The 21,125-nt window shown below is 40.5% G+C and overlaps 1 protein-coding gene across 1 annotated transcript in view; it reads right to left on the bottom strand.

Annotated features, from left to right (window-relative positions):
- LOC120290119 (uncharacterized mitochondrial protein AtMg00370-like) overlaps positions 1 to 17,132 on the bottom strand; it is a 60,011-nt gene extending 42,879 nt beyond the window's left edge. Inside the window, 4 exon segments of the mRNA XM_039305800.1 lie at positions 15,688 to 16,029; positions 16,524 to 16,687; positions 16,689 to 16,826; positions 16,828 to 17,132. Coding sequence (XP_039161734.1) covers positions 15,688 to 16,029; positions 16,524 to 16,687; positions 16,689 to 16,826; positions 16,828 to 17,025 — 842 coding nt within the window. The 5' untranslated portion in view covers positions 17,026 to 17,132.
- Positions 17,133 to 21,125: the final 3,993 nt, after the last annotated feature.

The following is a 21,125-nucleotide window of genomic DNA, read 5'->3' as shown; positions in this document are numbered from 1 at the left end:
AAGCCCAGCTCGCAATTCAGCCCAGAACCAAGCCCAGCAGTTTGCTGTGGGCTTGAAAGGTTTTTCAGCCCGGCCCAAGTTCCCCCCGGCCTCACCGTGGGCTCAAGCTTCGGCCGCCATCGCGGTGAACTGGTTTTTGCGTTAAACCGGTGAGTTTATGCACTAAACTCTACTTAGTAGGCTAATGACGTTTAAGGGGTGTTTAGTTTAGCTTAATTAGGAATTATGTGGTTAGTTAGAATAAATTAGCAACTTAACTATTCAATTATGCATGTTAGGTGGTTAGATTAAATTAATTAAGGCCTAGATAGGATGTGCTATTTATCTAGACAGGTTCGGGAATTTTCCCCTGTTTAGGCGATTAATTTAGCAATTTCAGCCTAGATTAGTATTTACGGTAATTAATTGTAATTATTTAATTAACTTTGGTAATTATTTAATTATTAAATATTTTTGGAAATTAGACTGGGATGGCCGGTGACTGGAATTTTGTGCTGATTGCAATGGCGTGGTTGATTTCTACAATTGAGTGTTAATTTGTGCAAATTGAGTGCTTATTGAAATTTTGGTTATTTATTCAAAAAAATTGTGAATTTCAATATTTATTCAGAAAATCCCGGGTGTTGGATTTTAACACCGAATATGGTTTTATAATTGTGGCATCCTAAAACTCCGTGGCAACCTCTAGATGCCTTACAACCTTTGGAAGGGCGATGGCACATCATTGATCTATGTTATGGTCTTTAGACCAAAGAAGTGTAATAGAATTAATGGCCGAGCACCTAATAGGTGAATATTTTGTTGGAAACATGTTCCATGCCCATGTGAGATCCAGATTTATTTGATGAGGAAATTATGTTTTTGGCCATGAATTTTATAAGTTGGACTTTATTAATCTATGTTACAAAGTATTATAGCCATTTAAATTTGTAATTTAAGTACTTTGATTTAATAGGGATTTAGTTAGTTTTTAAAAGGGTCAATTATGGATTTATTTAAGCTTGGGTCTTAGGCCCAAGAGTGTTGGGCATAAGATGGGCCTTAATGGCATTCCCCATAAGCCCATGAAGGGCTGTTGTCGCACGAAGGAGAGGGGGAGTCCGGTTGCATGCCTCCCCCATTTGTCCCATCGTGATGGCCAAGTGTCACCCCATGCAAAAGGAGATGATGGCTAATGATGAAGGGAAGGTAATTAGGGGGGAAAGGGTGGCTGGTTTAAGCGAGAGAGAGGGAGAGAGAGAGGAGGGCTCGTCCAAGAGAGAGAGAGAGAGAGAGAGAGAGAGAGAGAGAGAGAAAGAGAAGGAAGAAAGGAAGAAAGAAAGAAAGGAAGAGAGGAAGGAGGAGGGCCGTCCGTCGATCGTCCGCCTTGCTCACCGTCGTCAGTCGTCGCCGTGTCTCACCGTTGTGCTCTCCGTTTGCTTGGTCTAGCGGCAAGTGGGATCCTTTGATCTACTCTTGCATGCTGTGCTTAGTGTGTGCAATTGAATGGTAACAATTTCGGATGTATAGAATGTGAAAAATATAAGTTATAAGAGTGGTGCTCTAGTCTAGTGTACTGTTCTTGAGAAAAACAGCTGGACCTTGGATGTTCTAGTGACTTGCATGTGATGTTCTAGTTAAATTTTGGCTTTGATCTCCAAATGAAAGTTGTAAAGGACTTCTTGGAGTATAACATACTCAAATTTGGGATAAAACAAACAAGTATAAGTGGGTGAAATCGTTGTTCTTTGAAGCAACTGGATCTAGGAAAAACGCTACCTCGACTTAGTACGATTTCGTGATTTTTATAAAATCATACGGCTAACATTTGATCGTGTGTCCTGAATGAAAGTTATAGGTAATATTCTGAGGAATAACATACTGAAAATTTAGAAGAAATGAACATATGTAGGTCGGTGAAATGAGTTTCTTTTGAAAGATGATAATCTGGGAAAAGATGACACCGAGAACGGGGGGAATTAATCGTCTATATCTATTAATATAGAATGATTTGGGTTTCTATTTCTTCATGAGATATGTAACTCTGGACCTTTTCTATAACATATAAAACTTTCATAATTTTTGGAGTTGATTTAGGATTTTTACCGAGTTTGTGAACAAAACTGTGTATGGGAAATATTCCGAAATTTTAAGGACTGTGGTGCGTGAATTGTACCGATTTGTGTGATGCTGTTTTGATTTGGTGTTCTTCACGAAATATTTTCCCCAGATCTTGTATATAACATGTTAAATTTTTAGAATTTAATAAGGCTGTTTACTAATTTTTTTAAGAATTATGACCAAAAGAGCGCAATCTGTTTTTATCCGAAATTTTGTTATATTTTCAAAAATAAATGAAATTGCTGCATGTGATATAATGTCCTGAGTGGTTGATTATGCTGCATATGTGGTGACATATTGCATGTTATATGACATCAAAAGCTGGTTGAGACTCTTGATATTGATGCATCACATGCCATGTTGAAATTGAGATACATGTGTGAATATAAATTGAGATAATGATGATACCGTCGGAGGTGTGAGCCGACGATGCCCCGGGAGTCGGGATGCCCAAAGGTTCGAATGAGTCGATGCCCTTTGGATGCCTGGTTGTATTATGAATACATGCCCAAAGGTTTTCCCCGGGAGTGTTGGGATGCTCGGTTGTATTATGATACATGCCCGGAGGGTGAGGGGTTGTATTATGATGCATGCCTGGAGGGTAGGGGTAACCATTTTAATGGCGAGCCCCGGAGATTCCTCGTGACGCCAGGTGGGATGCGAGATGCCTGGAGGTGTGTGCCGGAGGCTCCTCGTGATGCCAGGTTGGGTGCGAGCGATAAATTGTGGGATGCAAACATTGGTCCTTGGATGAAAAATAATGAGATCCTTGTGAAACATAAGAACTGAAATTGAATCATGTGCATGGTGTATGCATATGGCATGATGCATGATCTGCTTATGAAAGTAAATTGATGCTATTTGATATTGAAAATGCGATCATGAAGGCGTGAATGGATCTCATGGTGATGTATGCTTGATAGCATGGATGATACGAATCATGGTGATATATGCACGATGGCATGGTGAGATATGCATGACTGCATGGTGGTATATGCACGATGGCATGGCAAGTTATGCACAACTACATGGTAATATGCACGACTGCATGATGATCTATGCTTGATAGCATGGATGATACGAATCATGGTGATATATGCACGATGGCATGGTGAGATATGCATGACTGCATGGTGGTATATGCACGATGGCATGGCAAGTTATGCATGATTGCATGGTAATATAAGCACGACTGCATGGTGATGTATGCTTGATAGCATGGATGATATGAGTGCATGGTGGTATATGCACATTGCATGGTGATATATGCATGGCTGTAAGGTGAGGTATGCTCGAATGCATGAATGATATGTGTTTTATTCATGAAACCTTGATTGTCTTGCTTGTTGCATTGAGTAGTTTGGTGGATCTTTACTGCTGAGTGGTTGTACTCACCCCGTTTGGGGAATAACATTTCAGACTAGATAAGATACCTCTGCTGCCATTGCCACCAGTAGATGGATCAAGTGGTTGGATATGACCGCGAGGAGGAGAATAGCAAAGGAAGGAACTTTTGGACGCCGACACTGATCGATGGACTTTAAGTATACGACTGTTGGAGGAGATGTCGGTCATCTTTTGAAGTATAACTGAGTATAGATGACTATGGCATTTTGATGTACCGATGAATGATATCCATCTGGTTTAAGTAATTAAAAGTGTTCGGCTTTTACCTATAAATGTTTTGGTGGGTGTGTATCGTTTTCTGAATATAAGGAAGGGAGTTGATGGATGTGCTTCCGCCATATAAATTGCGCAGGGACCGATCTAAAAGATGTAAACCCCCGGGATTGATAGACCTTCAGGTCAAGCAAGAGCATGGTAATCGAACTGTGGCGACCCTAACGGTTCGGGGGCCGTCAAGGGGTGCCACATCTTTAATGGTATCAAAGCTATGTTCTATTTAGAGTGATAAGGTGCCTCCGATGGAAATAAGGATACGATGATGCACACCATAGGATACCAACCAAGAGTAGTTGGGTAACTTTGAACAACGGGTGATGAGTATTCACTCATAGATCCCTGGTAACTAATGTGATATGGCTTTTGTGTGTCAGTAACATTCTATGTTACGTATGTGACTTTAGTAATAACCTTAATTAATGATCTGACTAGTGACACCGAGTTACAAATTATTCTTGAGGCAAATGCTTGGAAAACTACAGGAAAGTTATGGTTCGAGTTGGAAGTGCTCATCCATCGAGGGCTGAAGCCTCTGCTGCAAGGGCTGAACCCCGAATGGAAGATATCCTGCAAGCATTGGCCAATATTGGAAATCTGATGGATAGGCAAGCGCAAAGAACAACCTGCCGGAGTGGAACGTCACCCTCAAGGACTGGTGGAGCAATTTCTCAAGTTGAAGCCACCTAAGTTTAGTGGAATGGGAAGTCCCGAGGAGGCGGAACATTGGATTGATGGGATAGAACAGATTTTCCGGTTGTTAGATTGTAGTGATGCTGAGAAAATAGTTTTGGTAGAGTACCTGCTGGAGGGAAATGCAAAGGTTTGGTGGAGAGCTTCGAGGGATACGATCTTTCCACCAGGTACTGATGTGAACTGAGATGAGTTTGTTAGAGCTTTTAATAGGAATCATTTCTCTGATTGTGCTAAGGATAGGAAGATCACCGAATTTGTTCAGTTGGAACAAAAGGAGCCGACAAAGGGATCGCATGAGGCAAAATTTTCTGAATTGTCTAGGTATGCTCCCAGAATGATTGAGGATCGAGAGGAAAAGGCTAAGAGATTCCTGATAGGGCTAAGGGCTGATATTAGGAAACAACTGGTGCCTCTAAATATAAGGGATTATAATGAGATTTATGAGAGGGCACAATTGGTGGAGCAAGAGTTAGTGAGAGAGCAATCAGAATCTAAGAGGCAGATGACCTTTAATGATGTTCGAAGGGGTAAGAGACCTTATCTTGGTCAAGGTCAACCCTAGGAATCTAAGAAGAGGAATAATTTTGGGAACTCTGGAAAAGTTAAGAGTGGCCTAGTTCTAGGGAGAGTACCCTACCAAAGTAATATTTGTCAGAGATGTGGTGGACAACATGGACCAGGACCCTGTAATGATCGATTGATATGTTTTGGCTGTGGGCAGAGAGGTCATTTTAAGAAAGATTGTCCACAAGAGAGGTCTCAGCTGAATGTCAGCTCGGTGCGATAGGTACAACAAAGTACTGGTGGACCAAACCTACCAAGGAATCCACAGAGGCCACCAGCACAAGGAAGGGTGTATGCGGTCACCCAAGAGGAAGTAGAAGCTTCCGAAAATGTTATCTCAGGTACGATTTTGATAGAGGGTAAGAAGGTATATGCGTTATTTGATATGAGTGGCACGCATTCATTTGTGTCTGAAAAATATAGATGATTGTGAGAAATAGGAACAAATCTTTAGATATGCGTTTTTGTATTTCTACATCACTGAAAGACGTGTTGTTATCTACGTTAGCATGTGAGATGAGTGAGATAACCCTAAGGGAACGAGATCTGGAGATGGACTTGGTAGTGATAGTTATGTATAATTTTGATGTCATCGGAAGAATGAACTAGCTTCGTAAGCAATGGACTAGGATGAATGATCTCCTAAGATAGTACTTACCCATGCGCTAAGGATAAAACCGTGAGGCTTAGAATGTGATAGGCAAAAACGGATAATATCTCTGTAAGTTAGTCCCTATCGAAACGAGACCCTCCAATGAATGTGTAGTTTGGGTTCGAACCAGGCGAAAGCTGGTGTACCTGTAACGACCCGGTCCGATGAGGGCAGGGAGTGGACGCCGAGGTCAGAGGACCTGAACAAGGAGCGGCTCTTGGTAGGCTTCTAGGATGGCAAAAAGGGGTGGGAATGAACCAAACTATGAACTGAACTAGGAAGGCAATGTTTCTGGGATAATTTTATCAGAGTGGCGCAGCGGAAGCATGGTTAAGCTTGTAGAACTTTTGGTTGTGAAAAAGAAGGATGGGTCGATGTGTTTGTGCATTGATAATAGGCAATTGAATCATGTAATTGTTAAGAGTAAGTACTCATTACCTAGAATTGATGACCTATTTGACCAACTGCAAGGAAGTTCGGTCTTTTCTAAAAATTGACTTGAGGTTAGGATACCATCAACTAAGGATTAAGAAAGAAGACATTCCTAAGACCACATTTAGGACTCGCTATGGACACTATGAGTTCCTAGTTATGCTATTTGGATTGACGAATGCCTTAGCTGCATTCATGGATTTAATGAATAGGATATTTAAGCCTTATTTGGATTAAATTGTGATTGTCTTCATTTGATGATATCCTGATATATTCTAAAGGACTCGAAGAGCATGCGCAGCATCTAAGCGTAGTGCTGCAAACAAGGCTTAAGAAGTGAATTATGGAGAGTGAGTTATGAATTTGAGGATTAAGTTATGATCATTTGAGCTAAGTAGTGACTTCCTATTAGAGGATCTCATTGGAAGTCTTGATGCATTACATGGAAGCATTTAGTATGTATAGAATGATCTTGGAAGTCATGAGTTTGAGTGGTCATATGAGACATGAAATTATTTGTGGTTTATATGTCGGAATAATAGGTTTAATCAATGGTGGTCAACTTTTAATTTTAGGTGATGATCTCAGTTTGAAAAGGGTTGGTGGAATTAGTGGATATGATCAATTGTGGTTATAGTCTTTCCAAGGTGAAAAGGTGAAAGTTCAAGTTGTGGATTTGATGAGTGATTAGTCCAAGTGATGATCCTTTAGGGTGAGACATGAGATATACTCGATGGAAACTAGACAAGTTTTATTTTGGTGGATTGTCAATCTTTGAATTGAAGAAGTCTTGGTGGAATATCGATATTTGAACCGAATAAATGGTGCTATATTTTAGGCTTGAATCTATGTTGCAGTGAAAGCATAGTAAATGTCTTTGTTGGACTGTACCAGATGAGTTATTAGTGGTGTCGATTTTGATGGTTCTAGGCTGGAATTGATGGTAACAAAGGTATAGGAATAATTCGGCTAAATGGTGTGTTCGATTGAGACCGTTAGATATACCAGAATGGAAATGGGACCATGTGACGATGGATTTTGTGCAAGGATTACCAAGGACATCAAGTGGTCACGACTCTATTTGGGTGATAGTAGATTGCTTGACTAAGTCTACCCAATTTCTGAGCAGTTCGCGGAGACTATCCGATGAGTAAATTTGCTGATATATGTGTAAGCCAAGTGGTACGCTTACATGGTGTTCCTGTAACTACCATGTCCAATCAAGACTCAAGATATACTTCCAACCTTTAGCGAAGTCTTCAAACCACCTTAGGGACTAAAGCTCCCATTTAGTACTGCTTTTCATCCACAGACGGATGGACAAACGAAAAGAGTGATCCAAGCATTTGAGGACATGTTAAGAGCTTGCGTCATTGATTTTAAAGAGAGTTGAGATGAAAAGTTATACCTGGTAGAATTTGTGTATAACAATAGTTTTCAGAAAAGTATAGGCATGGCTCCCTATGAAGCATTGTATGGGAGAAAATGTAGGACTCCTGTTTGTTTGAATGAAGTAGGTGAAAGGAGTTTGACAGGACCTGAATTAGTACAAATTACTACTTAGGCTGTGGAGATAATAAGGAAAAGACTTAGAACAGCCTAGAACCGACAAAGAGATTTTGCTGATAGGCGTAGAAGGCCTTTAGAGTTTAATGTAGGAGATCACGTATTTCTTAAGGTATCTCCTATGAAAGAAATATCTCAATTCGGAATGAAGGGTAAACTGAGCCCCAGATTTGTTGCACGTTTTGAGATACTTGAGAGAATAGGAGATGTAGCTTATCGTTTGGCACTGCCTCTTAAATTGGGAAATTTGCATGATGTGTTTCATGTGTCAATGCTGAGGAAGTACCAGCCGGATCCTGGTCACATACTCGATCATGAAGCCATCAAAGTAGGTGAGAAAGTGAGGTACATCGAAGAGCCTGTGCAAGTACTGGATCGAAAAGAGCAAGTTCTTAAGACTAAGAAGATTCCTTTGGTTAAGATATTATGGCGACATCATGATGTGGAGGAAGCCACATGGGAGAGTGAAAACGAGATGAGGGAAAGGTACCCTCATTTGTTCGAGGAGACATAGGTAATGTCTAATTTCGAGGACGAAATTCTCTAAGGAGGGGAGAATTGTGGCATCCTAAAACTCCATGGCAACCTCTAGATGCCTTACAACCTTTGGAAGGGCGATGGACGCATCATTGATCTATATTATGGTCTTTAGACCAAAGAAGTGTAATAGAATTAATGGCCGAGCACCTAATGGGTGAATATTTTGTTGGAAGCATGTTCCATGCCCATGTGAGATCCAGATTTATTTGATGAGGAAATTATGTTTTTGGCCATGAATTTTATAAGTTGGACTTTATTAATCTATGTTACAAAGTATTATAGCCATTTAAATTTGTAATTTAAGTACTTCGATTTAATAGGGATTTAGTTAGTTTTTAAAAGGGTCAATTCTTGATTTATTTAAGCTTGGGTCTTAGGCCCAAGAGTGTTGGGCCTAAGATGGGCCAAAATGACTGACCCATAAGCCCATGAAGGGCTGTTGTCGAACGAAGGAGAGGGGGGGGGAGTCCGGTTTGCATGCCTCCCCCATTTGTCCCAAGGTGATGGCCAAGTGTCACCCCATGCAAAAGGAGATGATGGCTAATGATGAAGGGAAGGAAATTAGGGGGAAAATGGTGGCCGGTTTAAGTGAGAGAGAGGGAGAGAGAGAGGAGGGTTCGTCTGAGAGAGAGAGAGAGAGAGGAGAGAAAGAGAAGGAAGAAAGAAAGAAAGAAAGAAAGGAAGAGAGGAAGGAGGAGGGCCGTCTGTCGATCGTCCGCCTTGCTCACCGTCGTCAGTCGCCGCCGTGTCTCGCCGTTGTGCTTGCCGTTTGCTCGGTCTAGAGGCAAGTGGGATCCTTTGATCTACTCTTGCATGCTGTGCTTAGTGTGTGCAATTGAATGGTAACAATTTCGGATGTATAGAATGTGAAAAATAGAAGTTATAAGAGCGGTGCTCTAGTCTAGTGTACTGTTCTTGAGAAAAACAGCTCGACCTTGGATGTTCTAGTGACTTGCATATGATGTTCTAGTTAAATTTTGGCTTTGATCTCTAAATGAAAGTTTTAAAGGACTTCTTGGAGTATAACATACTCAAATTTGGGATAAAAAAAAGAAGTATAAGTGAGTGAAATCGTTGTTCTTTGAAGCAACTGGATCTAGGAAAAACGCTACCTCGACTTAGTACGATTTCGTGATTTTTATAAAATCATACGGCTAACATTTGATCGTGTGTCCTGAATGAAAGTTATAGGTAATATTCTGAGGAATAATATACTGAAAATTTAGAAGAAATGAACATATGTAGGTCGGTGAAATGAGTTTCTTTTGAAAGATGATAATCTGGGAAAAGATGACACCGAGAACGGGGGGAATTAATCGTCTATATCTATTAATATAGAATGATTTGGGTTTCTATTTCTTCATGAGATATGTAACTCTGGACCTTTTCTATATCATATAAAACTTTCAGAATTTTTGGAGTTGATTTAAGATTTTTACCGAGTTTGTGAACAAAACTGTGTATGGGAAATATTCCGAAATTTTAAGGACTGTGGTGCGTGAATTGTACCGATTTGTGTGATGCTGTTTTGATTTGGTGTTCTTCACGAAATATTTTCCCCCAGATCTTGTATATAACATGTTAAATTTTTACAATTTAATAAGGCTGTTTACTAATTTTTTAAGAATTATGACCAAAAGAGCGCAATCTGTTTTTATCCGAAATTTTGTTATATTTTCAAAAATAAATGAAATTGCTGCATGTGATATAATGTCCTGAGTGGTTGATTATGCTGCATATGTGGTGACATATTGCATGTTATATGACATCAAAAGCTGGTTGAGACTCTTGATATTGATGCATCAAATGCCATGTTGAAATTGATATACATGTGTGAGTATAAATTGAGATAATGATGATACCGTCGGAGGTGTGAGCCGACGATGCCCCGGGAGTCGGGATGCCCAAAGGTTCGAATGAGTCGATGCCCTTTGGATGCCTGGTTGTATTATGAATACATGCCGAGAGGTTTTCGCCGGGAGTGTTGGGATGCTAGGTTGTATTATGATACATGCCCGGAGGGTGAGGGGTTGTATTATGATGCATGCCCGGAGGGTAGGGGTAACCATTTTCATGGCAAGCCCCAGAGATTCCTCGTGACGCCAGGTGGGATGCGAGATGCCTGGAGGTGTGTGCCGGATGCCCGGAGGTGTGTGCCGGAGGCTCCTCGTGACGCCAGGTTGGGTGCGAGCGATAAATTGTGGGATGCAAACATTGGTCCCTGGATGAAAAATAATGAGATCCTTGTGAAAGATAAGAACTGAAATTGAATCATGTGCATGGGTGTATGCATATGGCATGATGCATGATTTGCTTATGAAAGTAAATTGATGCTATTTGATATTGAAAATGCGATCATGAAGGCGTGAATGGATCTCATGATGATGTATGCTTGATAGCATGGATGATACGAATCATGGTGATATATGCACAATGGCATGGTGAGATATGCATGACTGCATGGTGGTATATGCACGATGGCATGGCAAGTTATGCACGACTGCATGGTAATATATGCACGACTGCATGGTGATGTATGCTTGATAGCATGGATGATACGAATCATGGTGATATATGCACGATGGCATGGTGAGATATGCATGACTGTATGGTGGTATATGCACGATGGCATGGCAAGTTATGCATGACTGCATGGTAATATATGCACGACTGCATGGTGATGTATGCTTGATAGCATGGATGATATAAGTACATGGTGGTATATGCACGTTGCATGGTGATATATGCATGGCTGTAAGGTGAGGTATGCTCAAATGCATGAATGAGATGTGTTTTATTCATGATACCTTGATTATCTTGCTTGTTGCATTGAGTAGTTTGGTGGATCTTTATTGCTGAGTGGTTGTACTCACCCCGTTTGGGGAATAACATTTCAGACTAGATAAGATACCTCTGCTGCCACTGCCACCAGTAGATGGATCAAGTGGTTGGATATGACCGCGAGGAGGAGGATAGCAAAGGAAGAAACTTTTGGACGTCGACACTGATCGATGGACTTTAAGTATACGACTGTTGGAGGAGATGTCGGTCATCTTTTGAAGTATAACTGAGTATAGATGACTATGGCATTTTGATGTACCGATGAGTGATGTCCATCTGGTTTAAGTAATTAAAAGTGTTCGGCTTTTACCTATAAATGTTTTAGTGGGTGTGCATTGTTTTATGAATATAAGGAAGGGAGTTGATGGATGTGCTTCCGCCATAAATATTGCGCAGGGACCGATCTAAAAGATGTAAACCCCCAGGATTGATAGACCTTCAGGTCAAGCAAGAGCATGGTAATCGAACTGTGGCGACCCTAACGGTTCGGGGGCCGTCAAGGGGTGCCACAATATACTATATAAAACAGTGTGGTTTTTTAAATTGGATGATATCACTTTTTCTGGGGTAAATTGACCGTGTACCCACACACGACTATTTTACCATGTATTTCTAATACGAAGAAAACAGGATAGGTTCACCATTTTAATTTAGGCATTTGAGTGCAATGCACGGTGTATTGGGCCGAGATTGAATGGTCGTGTGTTGGTAAAAAGAACTTATCCCGGGCTGTTAAGCTGGACGTTACCCCTATATGGGACACCCTTAAACAACGGGAAGCTGGTTGCAGTAGATTTTGGACCTATGATCCTTCGGGAAAGCCGTCTAGTAGAGACGTTGCCATGCTCAATGGGGTGAGACGACGCTTGGCTACGCCAGAAGATTGCCAGACAGAGAGTAGGCCGTGCTATATGCCGAGATCAAAAACTAGGAACGCATGATTAATTGAGTCGAATTTGTCGGATTTTGGGACAAAATCGTGTGGCACGGTATGTGACATGTCATAACGATTTGGCCCTATAATCACGACCCCAGTGATTGTTTGCAACTGAGTGTAGCATTCCAGTTGGTTGAGCTTGAGCTCATGTTTTCGTGGCTATCTATGATATAAACTGTGCTGACCTGCAAAGTGAATCTGAGATGAGGTAAGTCACTATGGTTGTGTGATTGTGTGGTTATGACGCCTCTAGGCGTATTACCCCTCCTAATCGGGGTTTAGAGCGTGAACTCGCTGAGATTTATATCTCACCCCGTCTTGGGCTTATTTCTTTTCAGGACCGCAGAATGGAGGACCTGGAGCTGAACTGAGGTGATCTGAAGTGTAGGTCCGTTAGGACCGCTTCTTTTTGGAGAGCTAGTCTTTTGTAATCTTTTGGCCATAGACTTTGTACATGACTCAGTATGTTTATAAAAATATGTTTTATTGGTGAATCTGTTGTCCTGCTTTTCTATCCCAACCTGTTGATGTTAGGGGATTAGTAATTCGCTTCCGCATGTGCACTAAAATGAAAAGGGTCGACGACTCATCCTGGAAAGTCGCAAATTTTATCGACCACCGAGGGATGGGCACGTGCTCGAGGATCGGGGCGTGACATGATTTGGTCCTTAAGGGAACCAAACAAATGGATTTTAGTAGGCTCATGATAAGCCCCTAATCCAATATAACCATAACAAAACATTCTTAATTTCAGTGACCTAGTAACGTGTAAAAAATCTTAAGAAAAATTATATATGTAGAATGCGATATGATGAACACTTTTTGTGGAGACATCTAAACTCAATTTAGATCACACAACTCTACATGAAAATGACAAAATAGAGACATGCTATTAAATGCACTAATTATAGCAGCACCTAAATACTATCATACATGCAATTGACATATCAAACGATGATCAATTCTCATGAATCATATCTCTTTAGAACACTTAAAAATGTATTACAAGTCTCATGAAGGATGTGAAGTCAAATGGACTCATCTACAACCTTGATTTTGAGCAAATGTAATTCGGACCTAGTGTAGGCCAGATAGACCTAGAGACGTTTTTTTGGCAATTTTACCTAACCATAACAATCTAAAAAAATCTAGAAAAAATAAATGTTATGGACAAGACAATTTTGCGTAACTTCATAAGAATTTTTTTTTCAGAATCTTTGCAGAAAAATCAGTACAGAAATAACAAAACAGAAAACCGGAATGAGTCAAAACCACAAAATCAACCTAAAACTACTGCAGAATCGACAAATTTTGAAGGTGTTTTTCGGCGACCAAACAACGTCCGCTCGGAGAGTGTGACCTATCAAATTGAAGCTTGTGGAGTCTATTTTCTATGTCTGGAAGGGTGACCTATCATCTACCACCTTTTTTCAGCCAAAACAGTAAGTCCATCACAGAGATACGAAATCGCAGATTAATACAAATCAAGTTCAATCAACCTCTAGTTCATGATCAATGATCATCAATCCACAGAAAATTATCCAATAACATCATCAATCTGAGATCTAATGATATCATGAAATTCTAAAGTTGAATCCTAGCCCTGATCGGTTAAGCTGATCCCGCTTTATCAAATTTGAGATTAGAACATGTAATTTTGCGCTTTTCGTCGAGTTTAAGCACAATTGGATGAAATGAACGTCGCCGGAATGCAATTAGAACTCCGAGGGATTGGATCGGATCACCTAGTGGTTGGATCGGATTGGTTGGGCCGTCGGTCCAAATCTAGATAGAGCCGGTCCTATTCAGACCGGCCTTGAACATGCTGGAGTAAATTAGGCCACTGGAGCTAGTCCGATGGTTGATCTGTTGATCCCCGACCACAGTAAAATCGAGGATGCAGCTAGGGAGAGATTGGTGGGAGCTGTGCCACCGATCTAAGTCGATGGACCGGTGATCTAGCCGATTAGACAAAGACCGGCTCGGTCGCCAGTTTCCTTATGATCACTTTCTCTATCTTATTGAGACCCCACATCGCTTCTTGTCTTCGCTTCAATACCTCAATGCAATCTTCTTCCGTTGCGCAATATCCACGGCATTCTCACATGCCACCTAATATACTATTAGCATGAGGATTACATGAAAGCATGAATCATAGATATGAAATTGCATATAATACTAAATCTTGTTATAATCATTCTACAGCTATAGCTTCCATCACAAAATACACCAAATATTAACATCATTTTATACATAAACATACATGAAATATTAATTAATAGAAACGATAGTGTCGCATTGAATTGCCGGTCTACTAATTTAGGTTTGCAATTCAGAAGTTAGACCAATTGGTCCATTCCCCCAGGGGTTCATAATGCATGCCCCATTCAGGTTCATAGAGACAGCCGAAATGAGCCATCAATAGCCAAACAAAAATTAGAAGCTCTCCACCTTTGCTCAGCACTTGCACATGTGCCTCTCCCTCTATATGACTTGCTGCATATGATAGCATCTCAACCCACACTTCGCTCATCACCTTCCACTTTATTTTCCCGAGGCTACCCAACTTTAGGGCCAAAATCCCTGCTCCGCAGAGTGGGGACGTTGATTTAAAAATACTGGACAATATCTTGCACAACCCCTCCACATCCTTGGTCGCATCATTGACATGGTCCCGTAACTCGCACAATGTCTCTGCTGATGTCATTTGGGCAGTCCCCCCACAACAGACACCACATTAGGTTGATTAAGGAAAATATACATCATATAATCGGAAAGGATCTTATTGAATTCCCTTTCATCATTGTTGTCTGTGGTTTTTTCATGGTTGTACCACACTTCGGTAGCAAGATGCCACATTATTATACTAGCGTTGTAATTAGCCTGGGTGACATACAACAGAAGATGGCTGCATTCTTCCCCAACCGAACTACTATGGAGAAACAGATCACCTCGAGCCTCAAATATCTTCCTTAACTCTTCTGGATCATTTGCATTCTCAGATTTGCGTCTCAACTCCTTAAAATAAAGATCCATAGCATCTTAATAAAGGGATTCTTGACAAGTACTTTGTATTTGCAATTATTAGTCTTTCCCTCGGATCATGGCCTCCAACAATTCTCTCACCAGCTTGATGGAGACAAGAGATGGTATTTTCAACCACACAAAATAGAAAATTGCAGATACTATAAAAAGCAATGATGCCCCGGGGGCAATCACGCTTATGCATCTTTCTCGGACTCTTCTTCAAAGTCTCAGAGAAAAGGTTGCAACTAGATATGGGTTCCAACCACCTTCGGAATATTAATAATGTATCTAAGACCTCGTAAGTAACATCGCTATTACGCTCTACTTTTCCTTTGATGAAGCGGGGCTTCCTTAGGTCATCTGTGGCTTTTACCAACTTGTGGAGAAATGAATATAGTTTGGATGATCTTATGGTATACCACTTGATTTTAGCAACTATCCAATCAGAGAAAACAAGCATGAATAGAGCTATCACGTCAAGGGCAATCCCTCCTAAAAGAAGGGAATAAGTAATATCCACATCGAGTTCAAGGAGCCCATGCTTCTTCAAGCGATTGAATAACATGAAAGCCAACACAATGCTAGCGAAGGCTATGAAGCGGAAAATGTATCTCCACTTGGAATGTATTGACAATGCTTTTGTGTAGAGCACCTCATAAATGAAATGGAGTTCAACTGAATCACCCTCAACGCATCCACCGCAAAAACTTTGTGGTAAGCATGCTTCACCACAGTGCTCTCAGAAAGCTTTGCTTCTTCTTCATTAGAATATCCAGTCCCTAGAACATCAAGTTCTTCAACCAATTTGATAATTGCACCAGGAGAAGACTTGTGATGTAAGAGGATTGGTTTTCTAAGCCCATGAAGGCTCGACAACATCGACTCTCTGAGCCTCGGGAAGCCTGAGAGATTAAGTGCTCGTAACCTCTGTGCATTTTTTGTGACCCCAGCAAGAAACACTAGCATTGTTGGGACCATCAACAACGCATTGTGTCTGGACCACCAAGATGTAACAAGAGAAACGAGACCCAAAATGCCTGAAAAGCTCCATCTACTTCAGCTACATAAGCAAACGAATTGCCTTGATTGTAAGAGATGAGTCCAATCTCGAACGTAACTACCCAGTCAACCATCAAATAGGCCAACCATAAGAGGAAAACGATGTGATTGTTTGCTATTTTTTTTAATGGGCGCAAATAGAATAAGAAAGACCTAAAGCGAGAGACTCATTATGACTGAACTTCAAATATTCCATTTTTTCCAAAGATTCGAAATGGAGCTGAATTCCATGTTTTTGCTTAGGTTGGATCTCTCCCCTAGTATAATTTCGGGTACAATAAATCTAAAGGAGGGATAGTGGGGAATGCTTATAAACATGTTGAGATGGTTCCTTACGTGTTTGTTAGATGAAAATAACTATATGTATCCACCAGCCCAAGAAGGTAAAAGAATCATAGACTAACCATTTGGCAAATAAACACAAGTAACATCTTGTTGTTGCATCGAAATATATAAATGTTGACTAATCTGGCTAACATTGAACTTGGTAAAATGAAATGGTTGAATAATTGAAAAATGAGATTATTCAGGAATACACATTGAATGCTAAGATTACGCATTGAATTTCTGGTAGTAGATCCATAATCAAAAAAAGTGTTTGTGATTGTTCCAGAAGAAATGAAACAAAAGATATGGTAGAGCTAGGACAGTTATTGTATGAGGTCTACCCAATGCTAGATGCAGAGGCGCATAATAGATTGATATGAACATCATGAGCTGTCCTGCAATAAAAACTCGTTGTTGCTGATACCTTCTTCTCGGTTCCTTCTTCTCCTTCTTCCAGAACCCGAGCTCGGAGAAGGAAGAGATAAGAGGGCCCTATGGAGAATGTGGTTAGAAATCCATAATAGAGTCCGACCATAACGATCGAATTTATTATGTTCATGCATAAGGATACTGGATTCCCTAGTAGAAAAGATTTCAAAATCATCCCAAACCTCCCTTTTTTCTTTTCTATTTCGATTTCTTTTCTGGATTATTATATGATGATTTTTTTTAACTTTCCATATATAGAAATAGAAAGATATAGACTAGAAACGACATCCCTTATGTCAATGGACACCAAAGGGATATTAAATGAATGGAATTGTGATATGGATGGAATATAATGAAATAGAGCCACTTTGAGGTTCCCTATGAAATGAGGCATGTAACAAGCCACTACGAAGAAGTTCCGGGAGTTACAAAGGAAAGTTCGAGCTCATATTGGTTAATTGGTCACATTTTTCTCATGCATTAAATTGCTGAAGAAAAGTATCCCATGCATGGTCCATTTGTAAGCTTAAGCCATAAGATGGTTTGAATTTATAATTATATAAATGTTACTCTCTTCTATATTTCAGGTTCTACATCAATCCAAGATAGATCAACCTAGTCAAATAACTCAATTGTTCTGCCAAATACCTAATAAACATGTAAATCGAGAATAAACAAAATATAAATCACCCAATATATTAGCTAAATAGCTACATGTTTGTTTAAAATAAGATAGTCATATTAGGATCTCGTGTTTCTCACTTGAAATAATGTGAGGATAGTGCTTACACTTTTGTTGGTGGACACATCTACATGAGGTGGTCTGCATGCATTCATAATCGTATATTGAGTCAAAAAAATGGGAAATCCATGTTATCTGACAAAACTATATGAATTTGCTGAAGAATTGGCAGGTATTTTTTAATCATATTAATAATCAAATTATTATAGAGGATTAATTATTAAGTTATAGAATCATATAAAAATCCAGATTGATTTGAATCATAGAGCACAAGAATCAATTTGACAAAAATTAGGTCTATAGACAATTGAACATTGACTAAGAGTTAACGACTAAATTTTGGCATTGTCTCACTAGTTCAAGTAGCCAATCAATGTTGTATCATTTCTTCTATAAATCAAGGTATCATTTGTTGTTCAATTTTGTGACGTGGTGCTGGTATTGATCTTAGAGCAAGTCCTTTTTTTCAAGGGGAATATATCAAAACATATCTTACCTATGGACTAATGACTACTTACAACAACTATTTTATTCAAATACCATTTACATACTTCTAAGCAAAACCCTATATCGAAAATATGAAAATACCCGTGACATCCTGAAATTTTCAGTTCTGCTTTCAATTAAATTAATCAGGCCTTTCATCGACGCGCCTATAGTGTTATTCTTAGAGCTGATCACTCATGAGATAACTATATAATCTGGGGAAGTCATTAAGGAATTTTAACGCATTAGACTTGAGAATTCGACCAGGAATCAACTACTCGACCGTGCTCATCTGCAGAGATCATTACAGCATAGATTGACTAGAGATCAGAGATAGGTCAGTTCAACTGAGGTGTGTGGTTGAACGTGGGTGATTCTACTAAATTGCAAAATTCTCGTCAATCGGCACTAGACTGATTTTTCTGTCGTTTTGGTACCCTATGTTTGTATTTGAAACCTTGAGATTTTCACGACAACCGAGAGTTACCAACGTGTCGAAGAGGTTCATTGTGGCTCGAAGAAAATCAACCGCGGGTCATTTGCACTAAAAATTTCTGAAAGCTACCCGGTAGCCTAGATCACGCTAAAATCGTTCCGGATTGAAATTAATCGCGAATTTGAATCCGATTTCAGAAATTGAAAGTTCTATAATGTCACAAGTCATTTAGGAACGTCGACTCAGTTTCCGAAGATTTTTCTGCAAACCGAGGTTTTGGCAGAAAAAGTCGATATATGGCCGTTTTCGACCGAGAAATTCAAAGGACCATTTTTTTATTGCGAAATTGGGATGCAAGTAGGATCTATTGGTGAGGAAAAATGCCAATTTGATCGAGGACACAACGGTTGAATTTTTAGAAGCCGAATTGAGTTGATTCAAGGAGGAATTGAATGGAAATTTAACCAATTCCAACCAAAATTCGTATGCCCCCTTTTGACCCAACAATTGGACCACTTCAAGGCTTCTAGAGGAAGCCAAAGGGCTGAGAAATTGGCTGTGGAAGACAGCAAGCTTGGTGGGACACACCAAGGGGTAGAAGAGAGGCCAAGAGGGACCCTCCACCAGCCAAAGCTGTCCCCCTCCCTCTCTCCTTGCTGCCGCCGACCCCTCCCCCTCCATTGCAACCCTTGAGACTTCCAACAAGCCCATAAAACCGACCGACATCTCTTCCTCCACCATTGAAACTCACCGGAGCCCGAGCAGCCACCGTCGCGCCCCGCACCCCACCGCACCAGGCCCGCGCGTCCCCGGACGCCGTTCTGTCTCCACCGCGACCCCAGGCCAGCCCCAGAGCTATTCGAGCTCGCCTCACTGTCATTGGAGCCGCTTGGAAGCCCGCCGAGCTTTGCCTAGCCTACTGCAGCCACCGTCGGTCCTTGCTCGTCGTTTCAGCCTCAACCGGCCACCGTCCGACCTTTTTTGGCCCAGCTGTAGAAGCCGAAGCTAGTGGGTCTCACATCCATTATTTGGCTCGTTTTTGTGGCCTTCCGGACCTCAAAAGGCGCACCCGCTTTGGAGTTTCTCAACCCTTTCCGCCTCGCCGTCGTTTCGATCTAAGCGAATAGTTAATCAAGTGAGTTTAACTCATTAATCCCTGCTTAGTAAGTTAATGACGTTTAATTGTTGATTAGTTTAGACTAAGTATGGATTAGGTGGATAGTTAGAATTGATTAGTGATTTAATTAATCGTTATTGCATGTTAAGTGGTTAGAGTAGTGTAATTAGAGCCTAGACAAGCTCTAGTATTTATCTAGAGTGGTTCGAAATTTTCTAGGCCCGTCTCGGCTTTTAATTAGGTTTTTCTGCCTAAGTTGCTATTTTTGGTATTTAATAATTAATTTTCGTAATAATTTAATTAATTATTTATTTTCCGGAAATTAAATCGGGATAGCCGGTGACCGGAATTTTGTGCTAATTGCAATGGTGTGGTTGGATTATTTATTTGACTGTTATTTTATGCAAATTGAGTGTGATTTGTGATTTTGGGTAATTATCCCAAAATTTATTTAATTTCAATAATCAATTAAAAATCACCGGGCATCGGTTTACAACACAAAAAATGTTTTTATCGACTATATAAAAGGTGGGAGTTTTGAAAATAAAGATATTATATTTTTGGCCGAGGTCGACCGTGTACCCTCACACGATTATTTTGGTCGAGTATCTTTAACACGCGAAAAATAGGCCAATGTATTATATTAATTGAGGAATTTAACTATGAAGTACAATGTTGTTGGCCGTGGGTGAATAATCATGTGATGTTATGAGTTAGATCAAGAAAATCGTCGAAGTATGGCCATGCCCATTGGGCCGTAATTAACCGTCGAAGTATGGCTGTGCTCATTGGGCCGTAATTAACTGCCAAAGTATGGCTGTGTCTATTGGGCTGTAATTTATCGCCGAACTTGGAACAGGTTGTGCCCATTGGGTCGTAATTCACCGCTGAACATTTGGTAGGCCGTGCCCGTTGGGCCGTAATTAATAGTTGGATTGAGTAATTGAAATGATCATGTAATGGTCCCGTTGACATCAATCGATTGGGTCAACATATCAATGAGTCGATTGGGTGTGATGAGTTGATTAATTGATGTGATTTGATGAATTGTATCGACTTGCAGGAAGGAAATCAAGGCAAAGGTAAGTCCTTTGACTTATGCTTCTGCTTAGGCAGCCTTAGGGGCGTATTTTCTTCTTAGTCGGGTCTTAGGGAGTGAACTTGCTGAGACGTTGTCTCACCCCGTTGTGGGATAACATTTCAGGTCCCTAGATAGTAGCTCCTCTCGAGCATTTTGGTCAGCCTAAGAAGGTGACAGAGCAAAAGTGTTTCATCTCGCTTCATGGAGACCCAAGGGGTCAAGTATATGAGTTGGTGAAATCCATAGTTCGGGTCGATGTGGGTCTACCCAAAAAAGGTGCCCCATCAATACAGATCATGGTATCGCCAGGAGCGGTGTGACATCCTAAATTTTTACTTATGCTTTCAATTAAATTAACCGGGCCTCTCATTGACGTGCCTATAGTGTTATTCTCAAAGCTGATCACTCATGAG

This window comes from Eucalyptus grandis, unplaced genomic scaffold (assembly GCF_016545825.1).
Source record: "Eucalyptus grandis isolate ANBG69807.140 unplaced genomic scaffold, ASM1654582v1 tig00007206, whole genome shotgun sequence".
NCBI classification, from domain to species: domain Eukaryota; kingdom Viridiplantae; phylum Streptophyta; class Magnoliopsida; order Myrtales; family Myrtaceae; genus Eucalyptus; species Eucalyptus grandis.
Note: the sequence above shows the minus strand (reverse complement) of the source record. Positions and strands in the feature narration are given on the sequence as shown.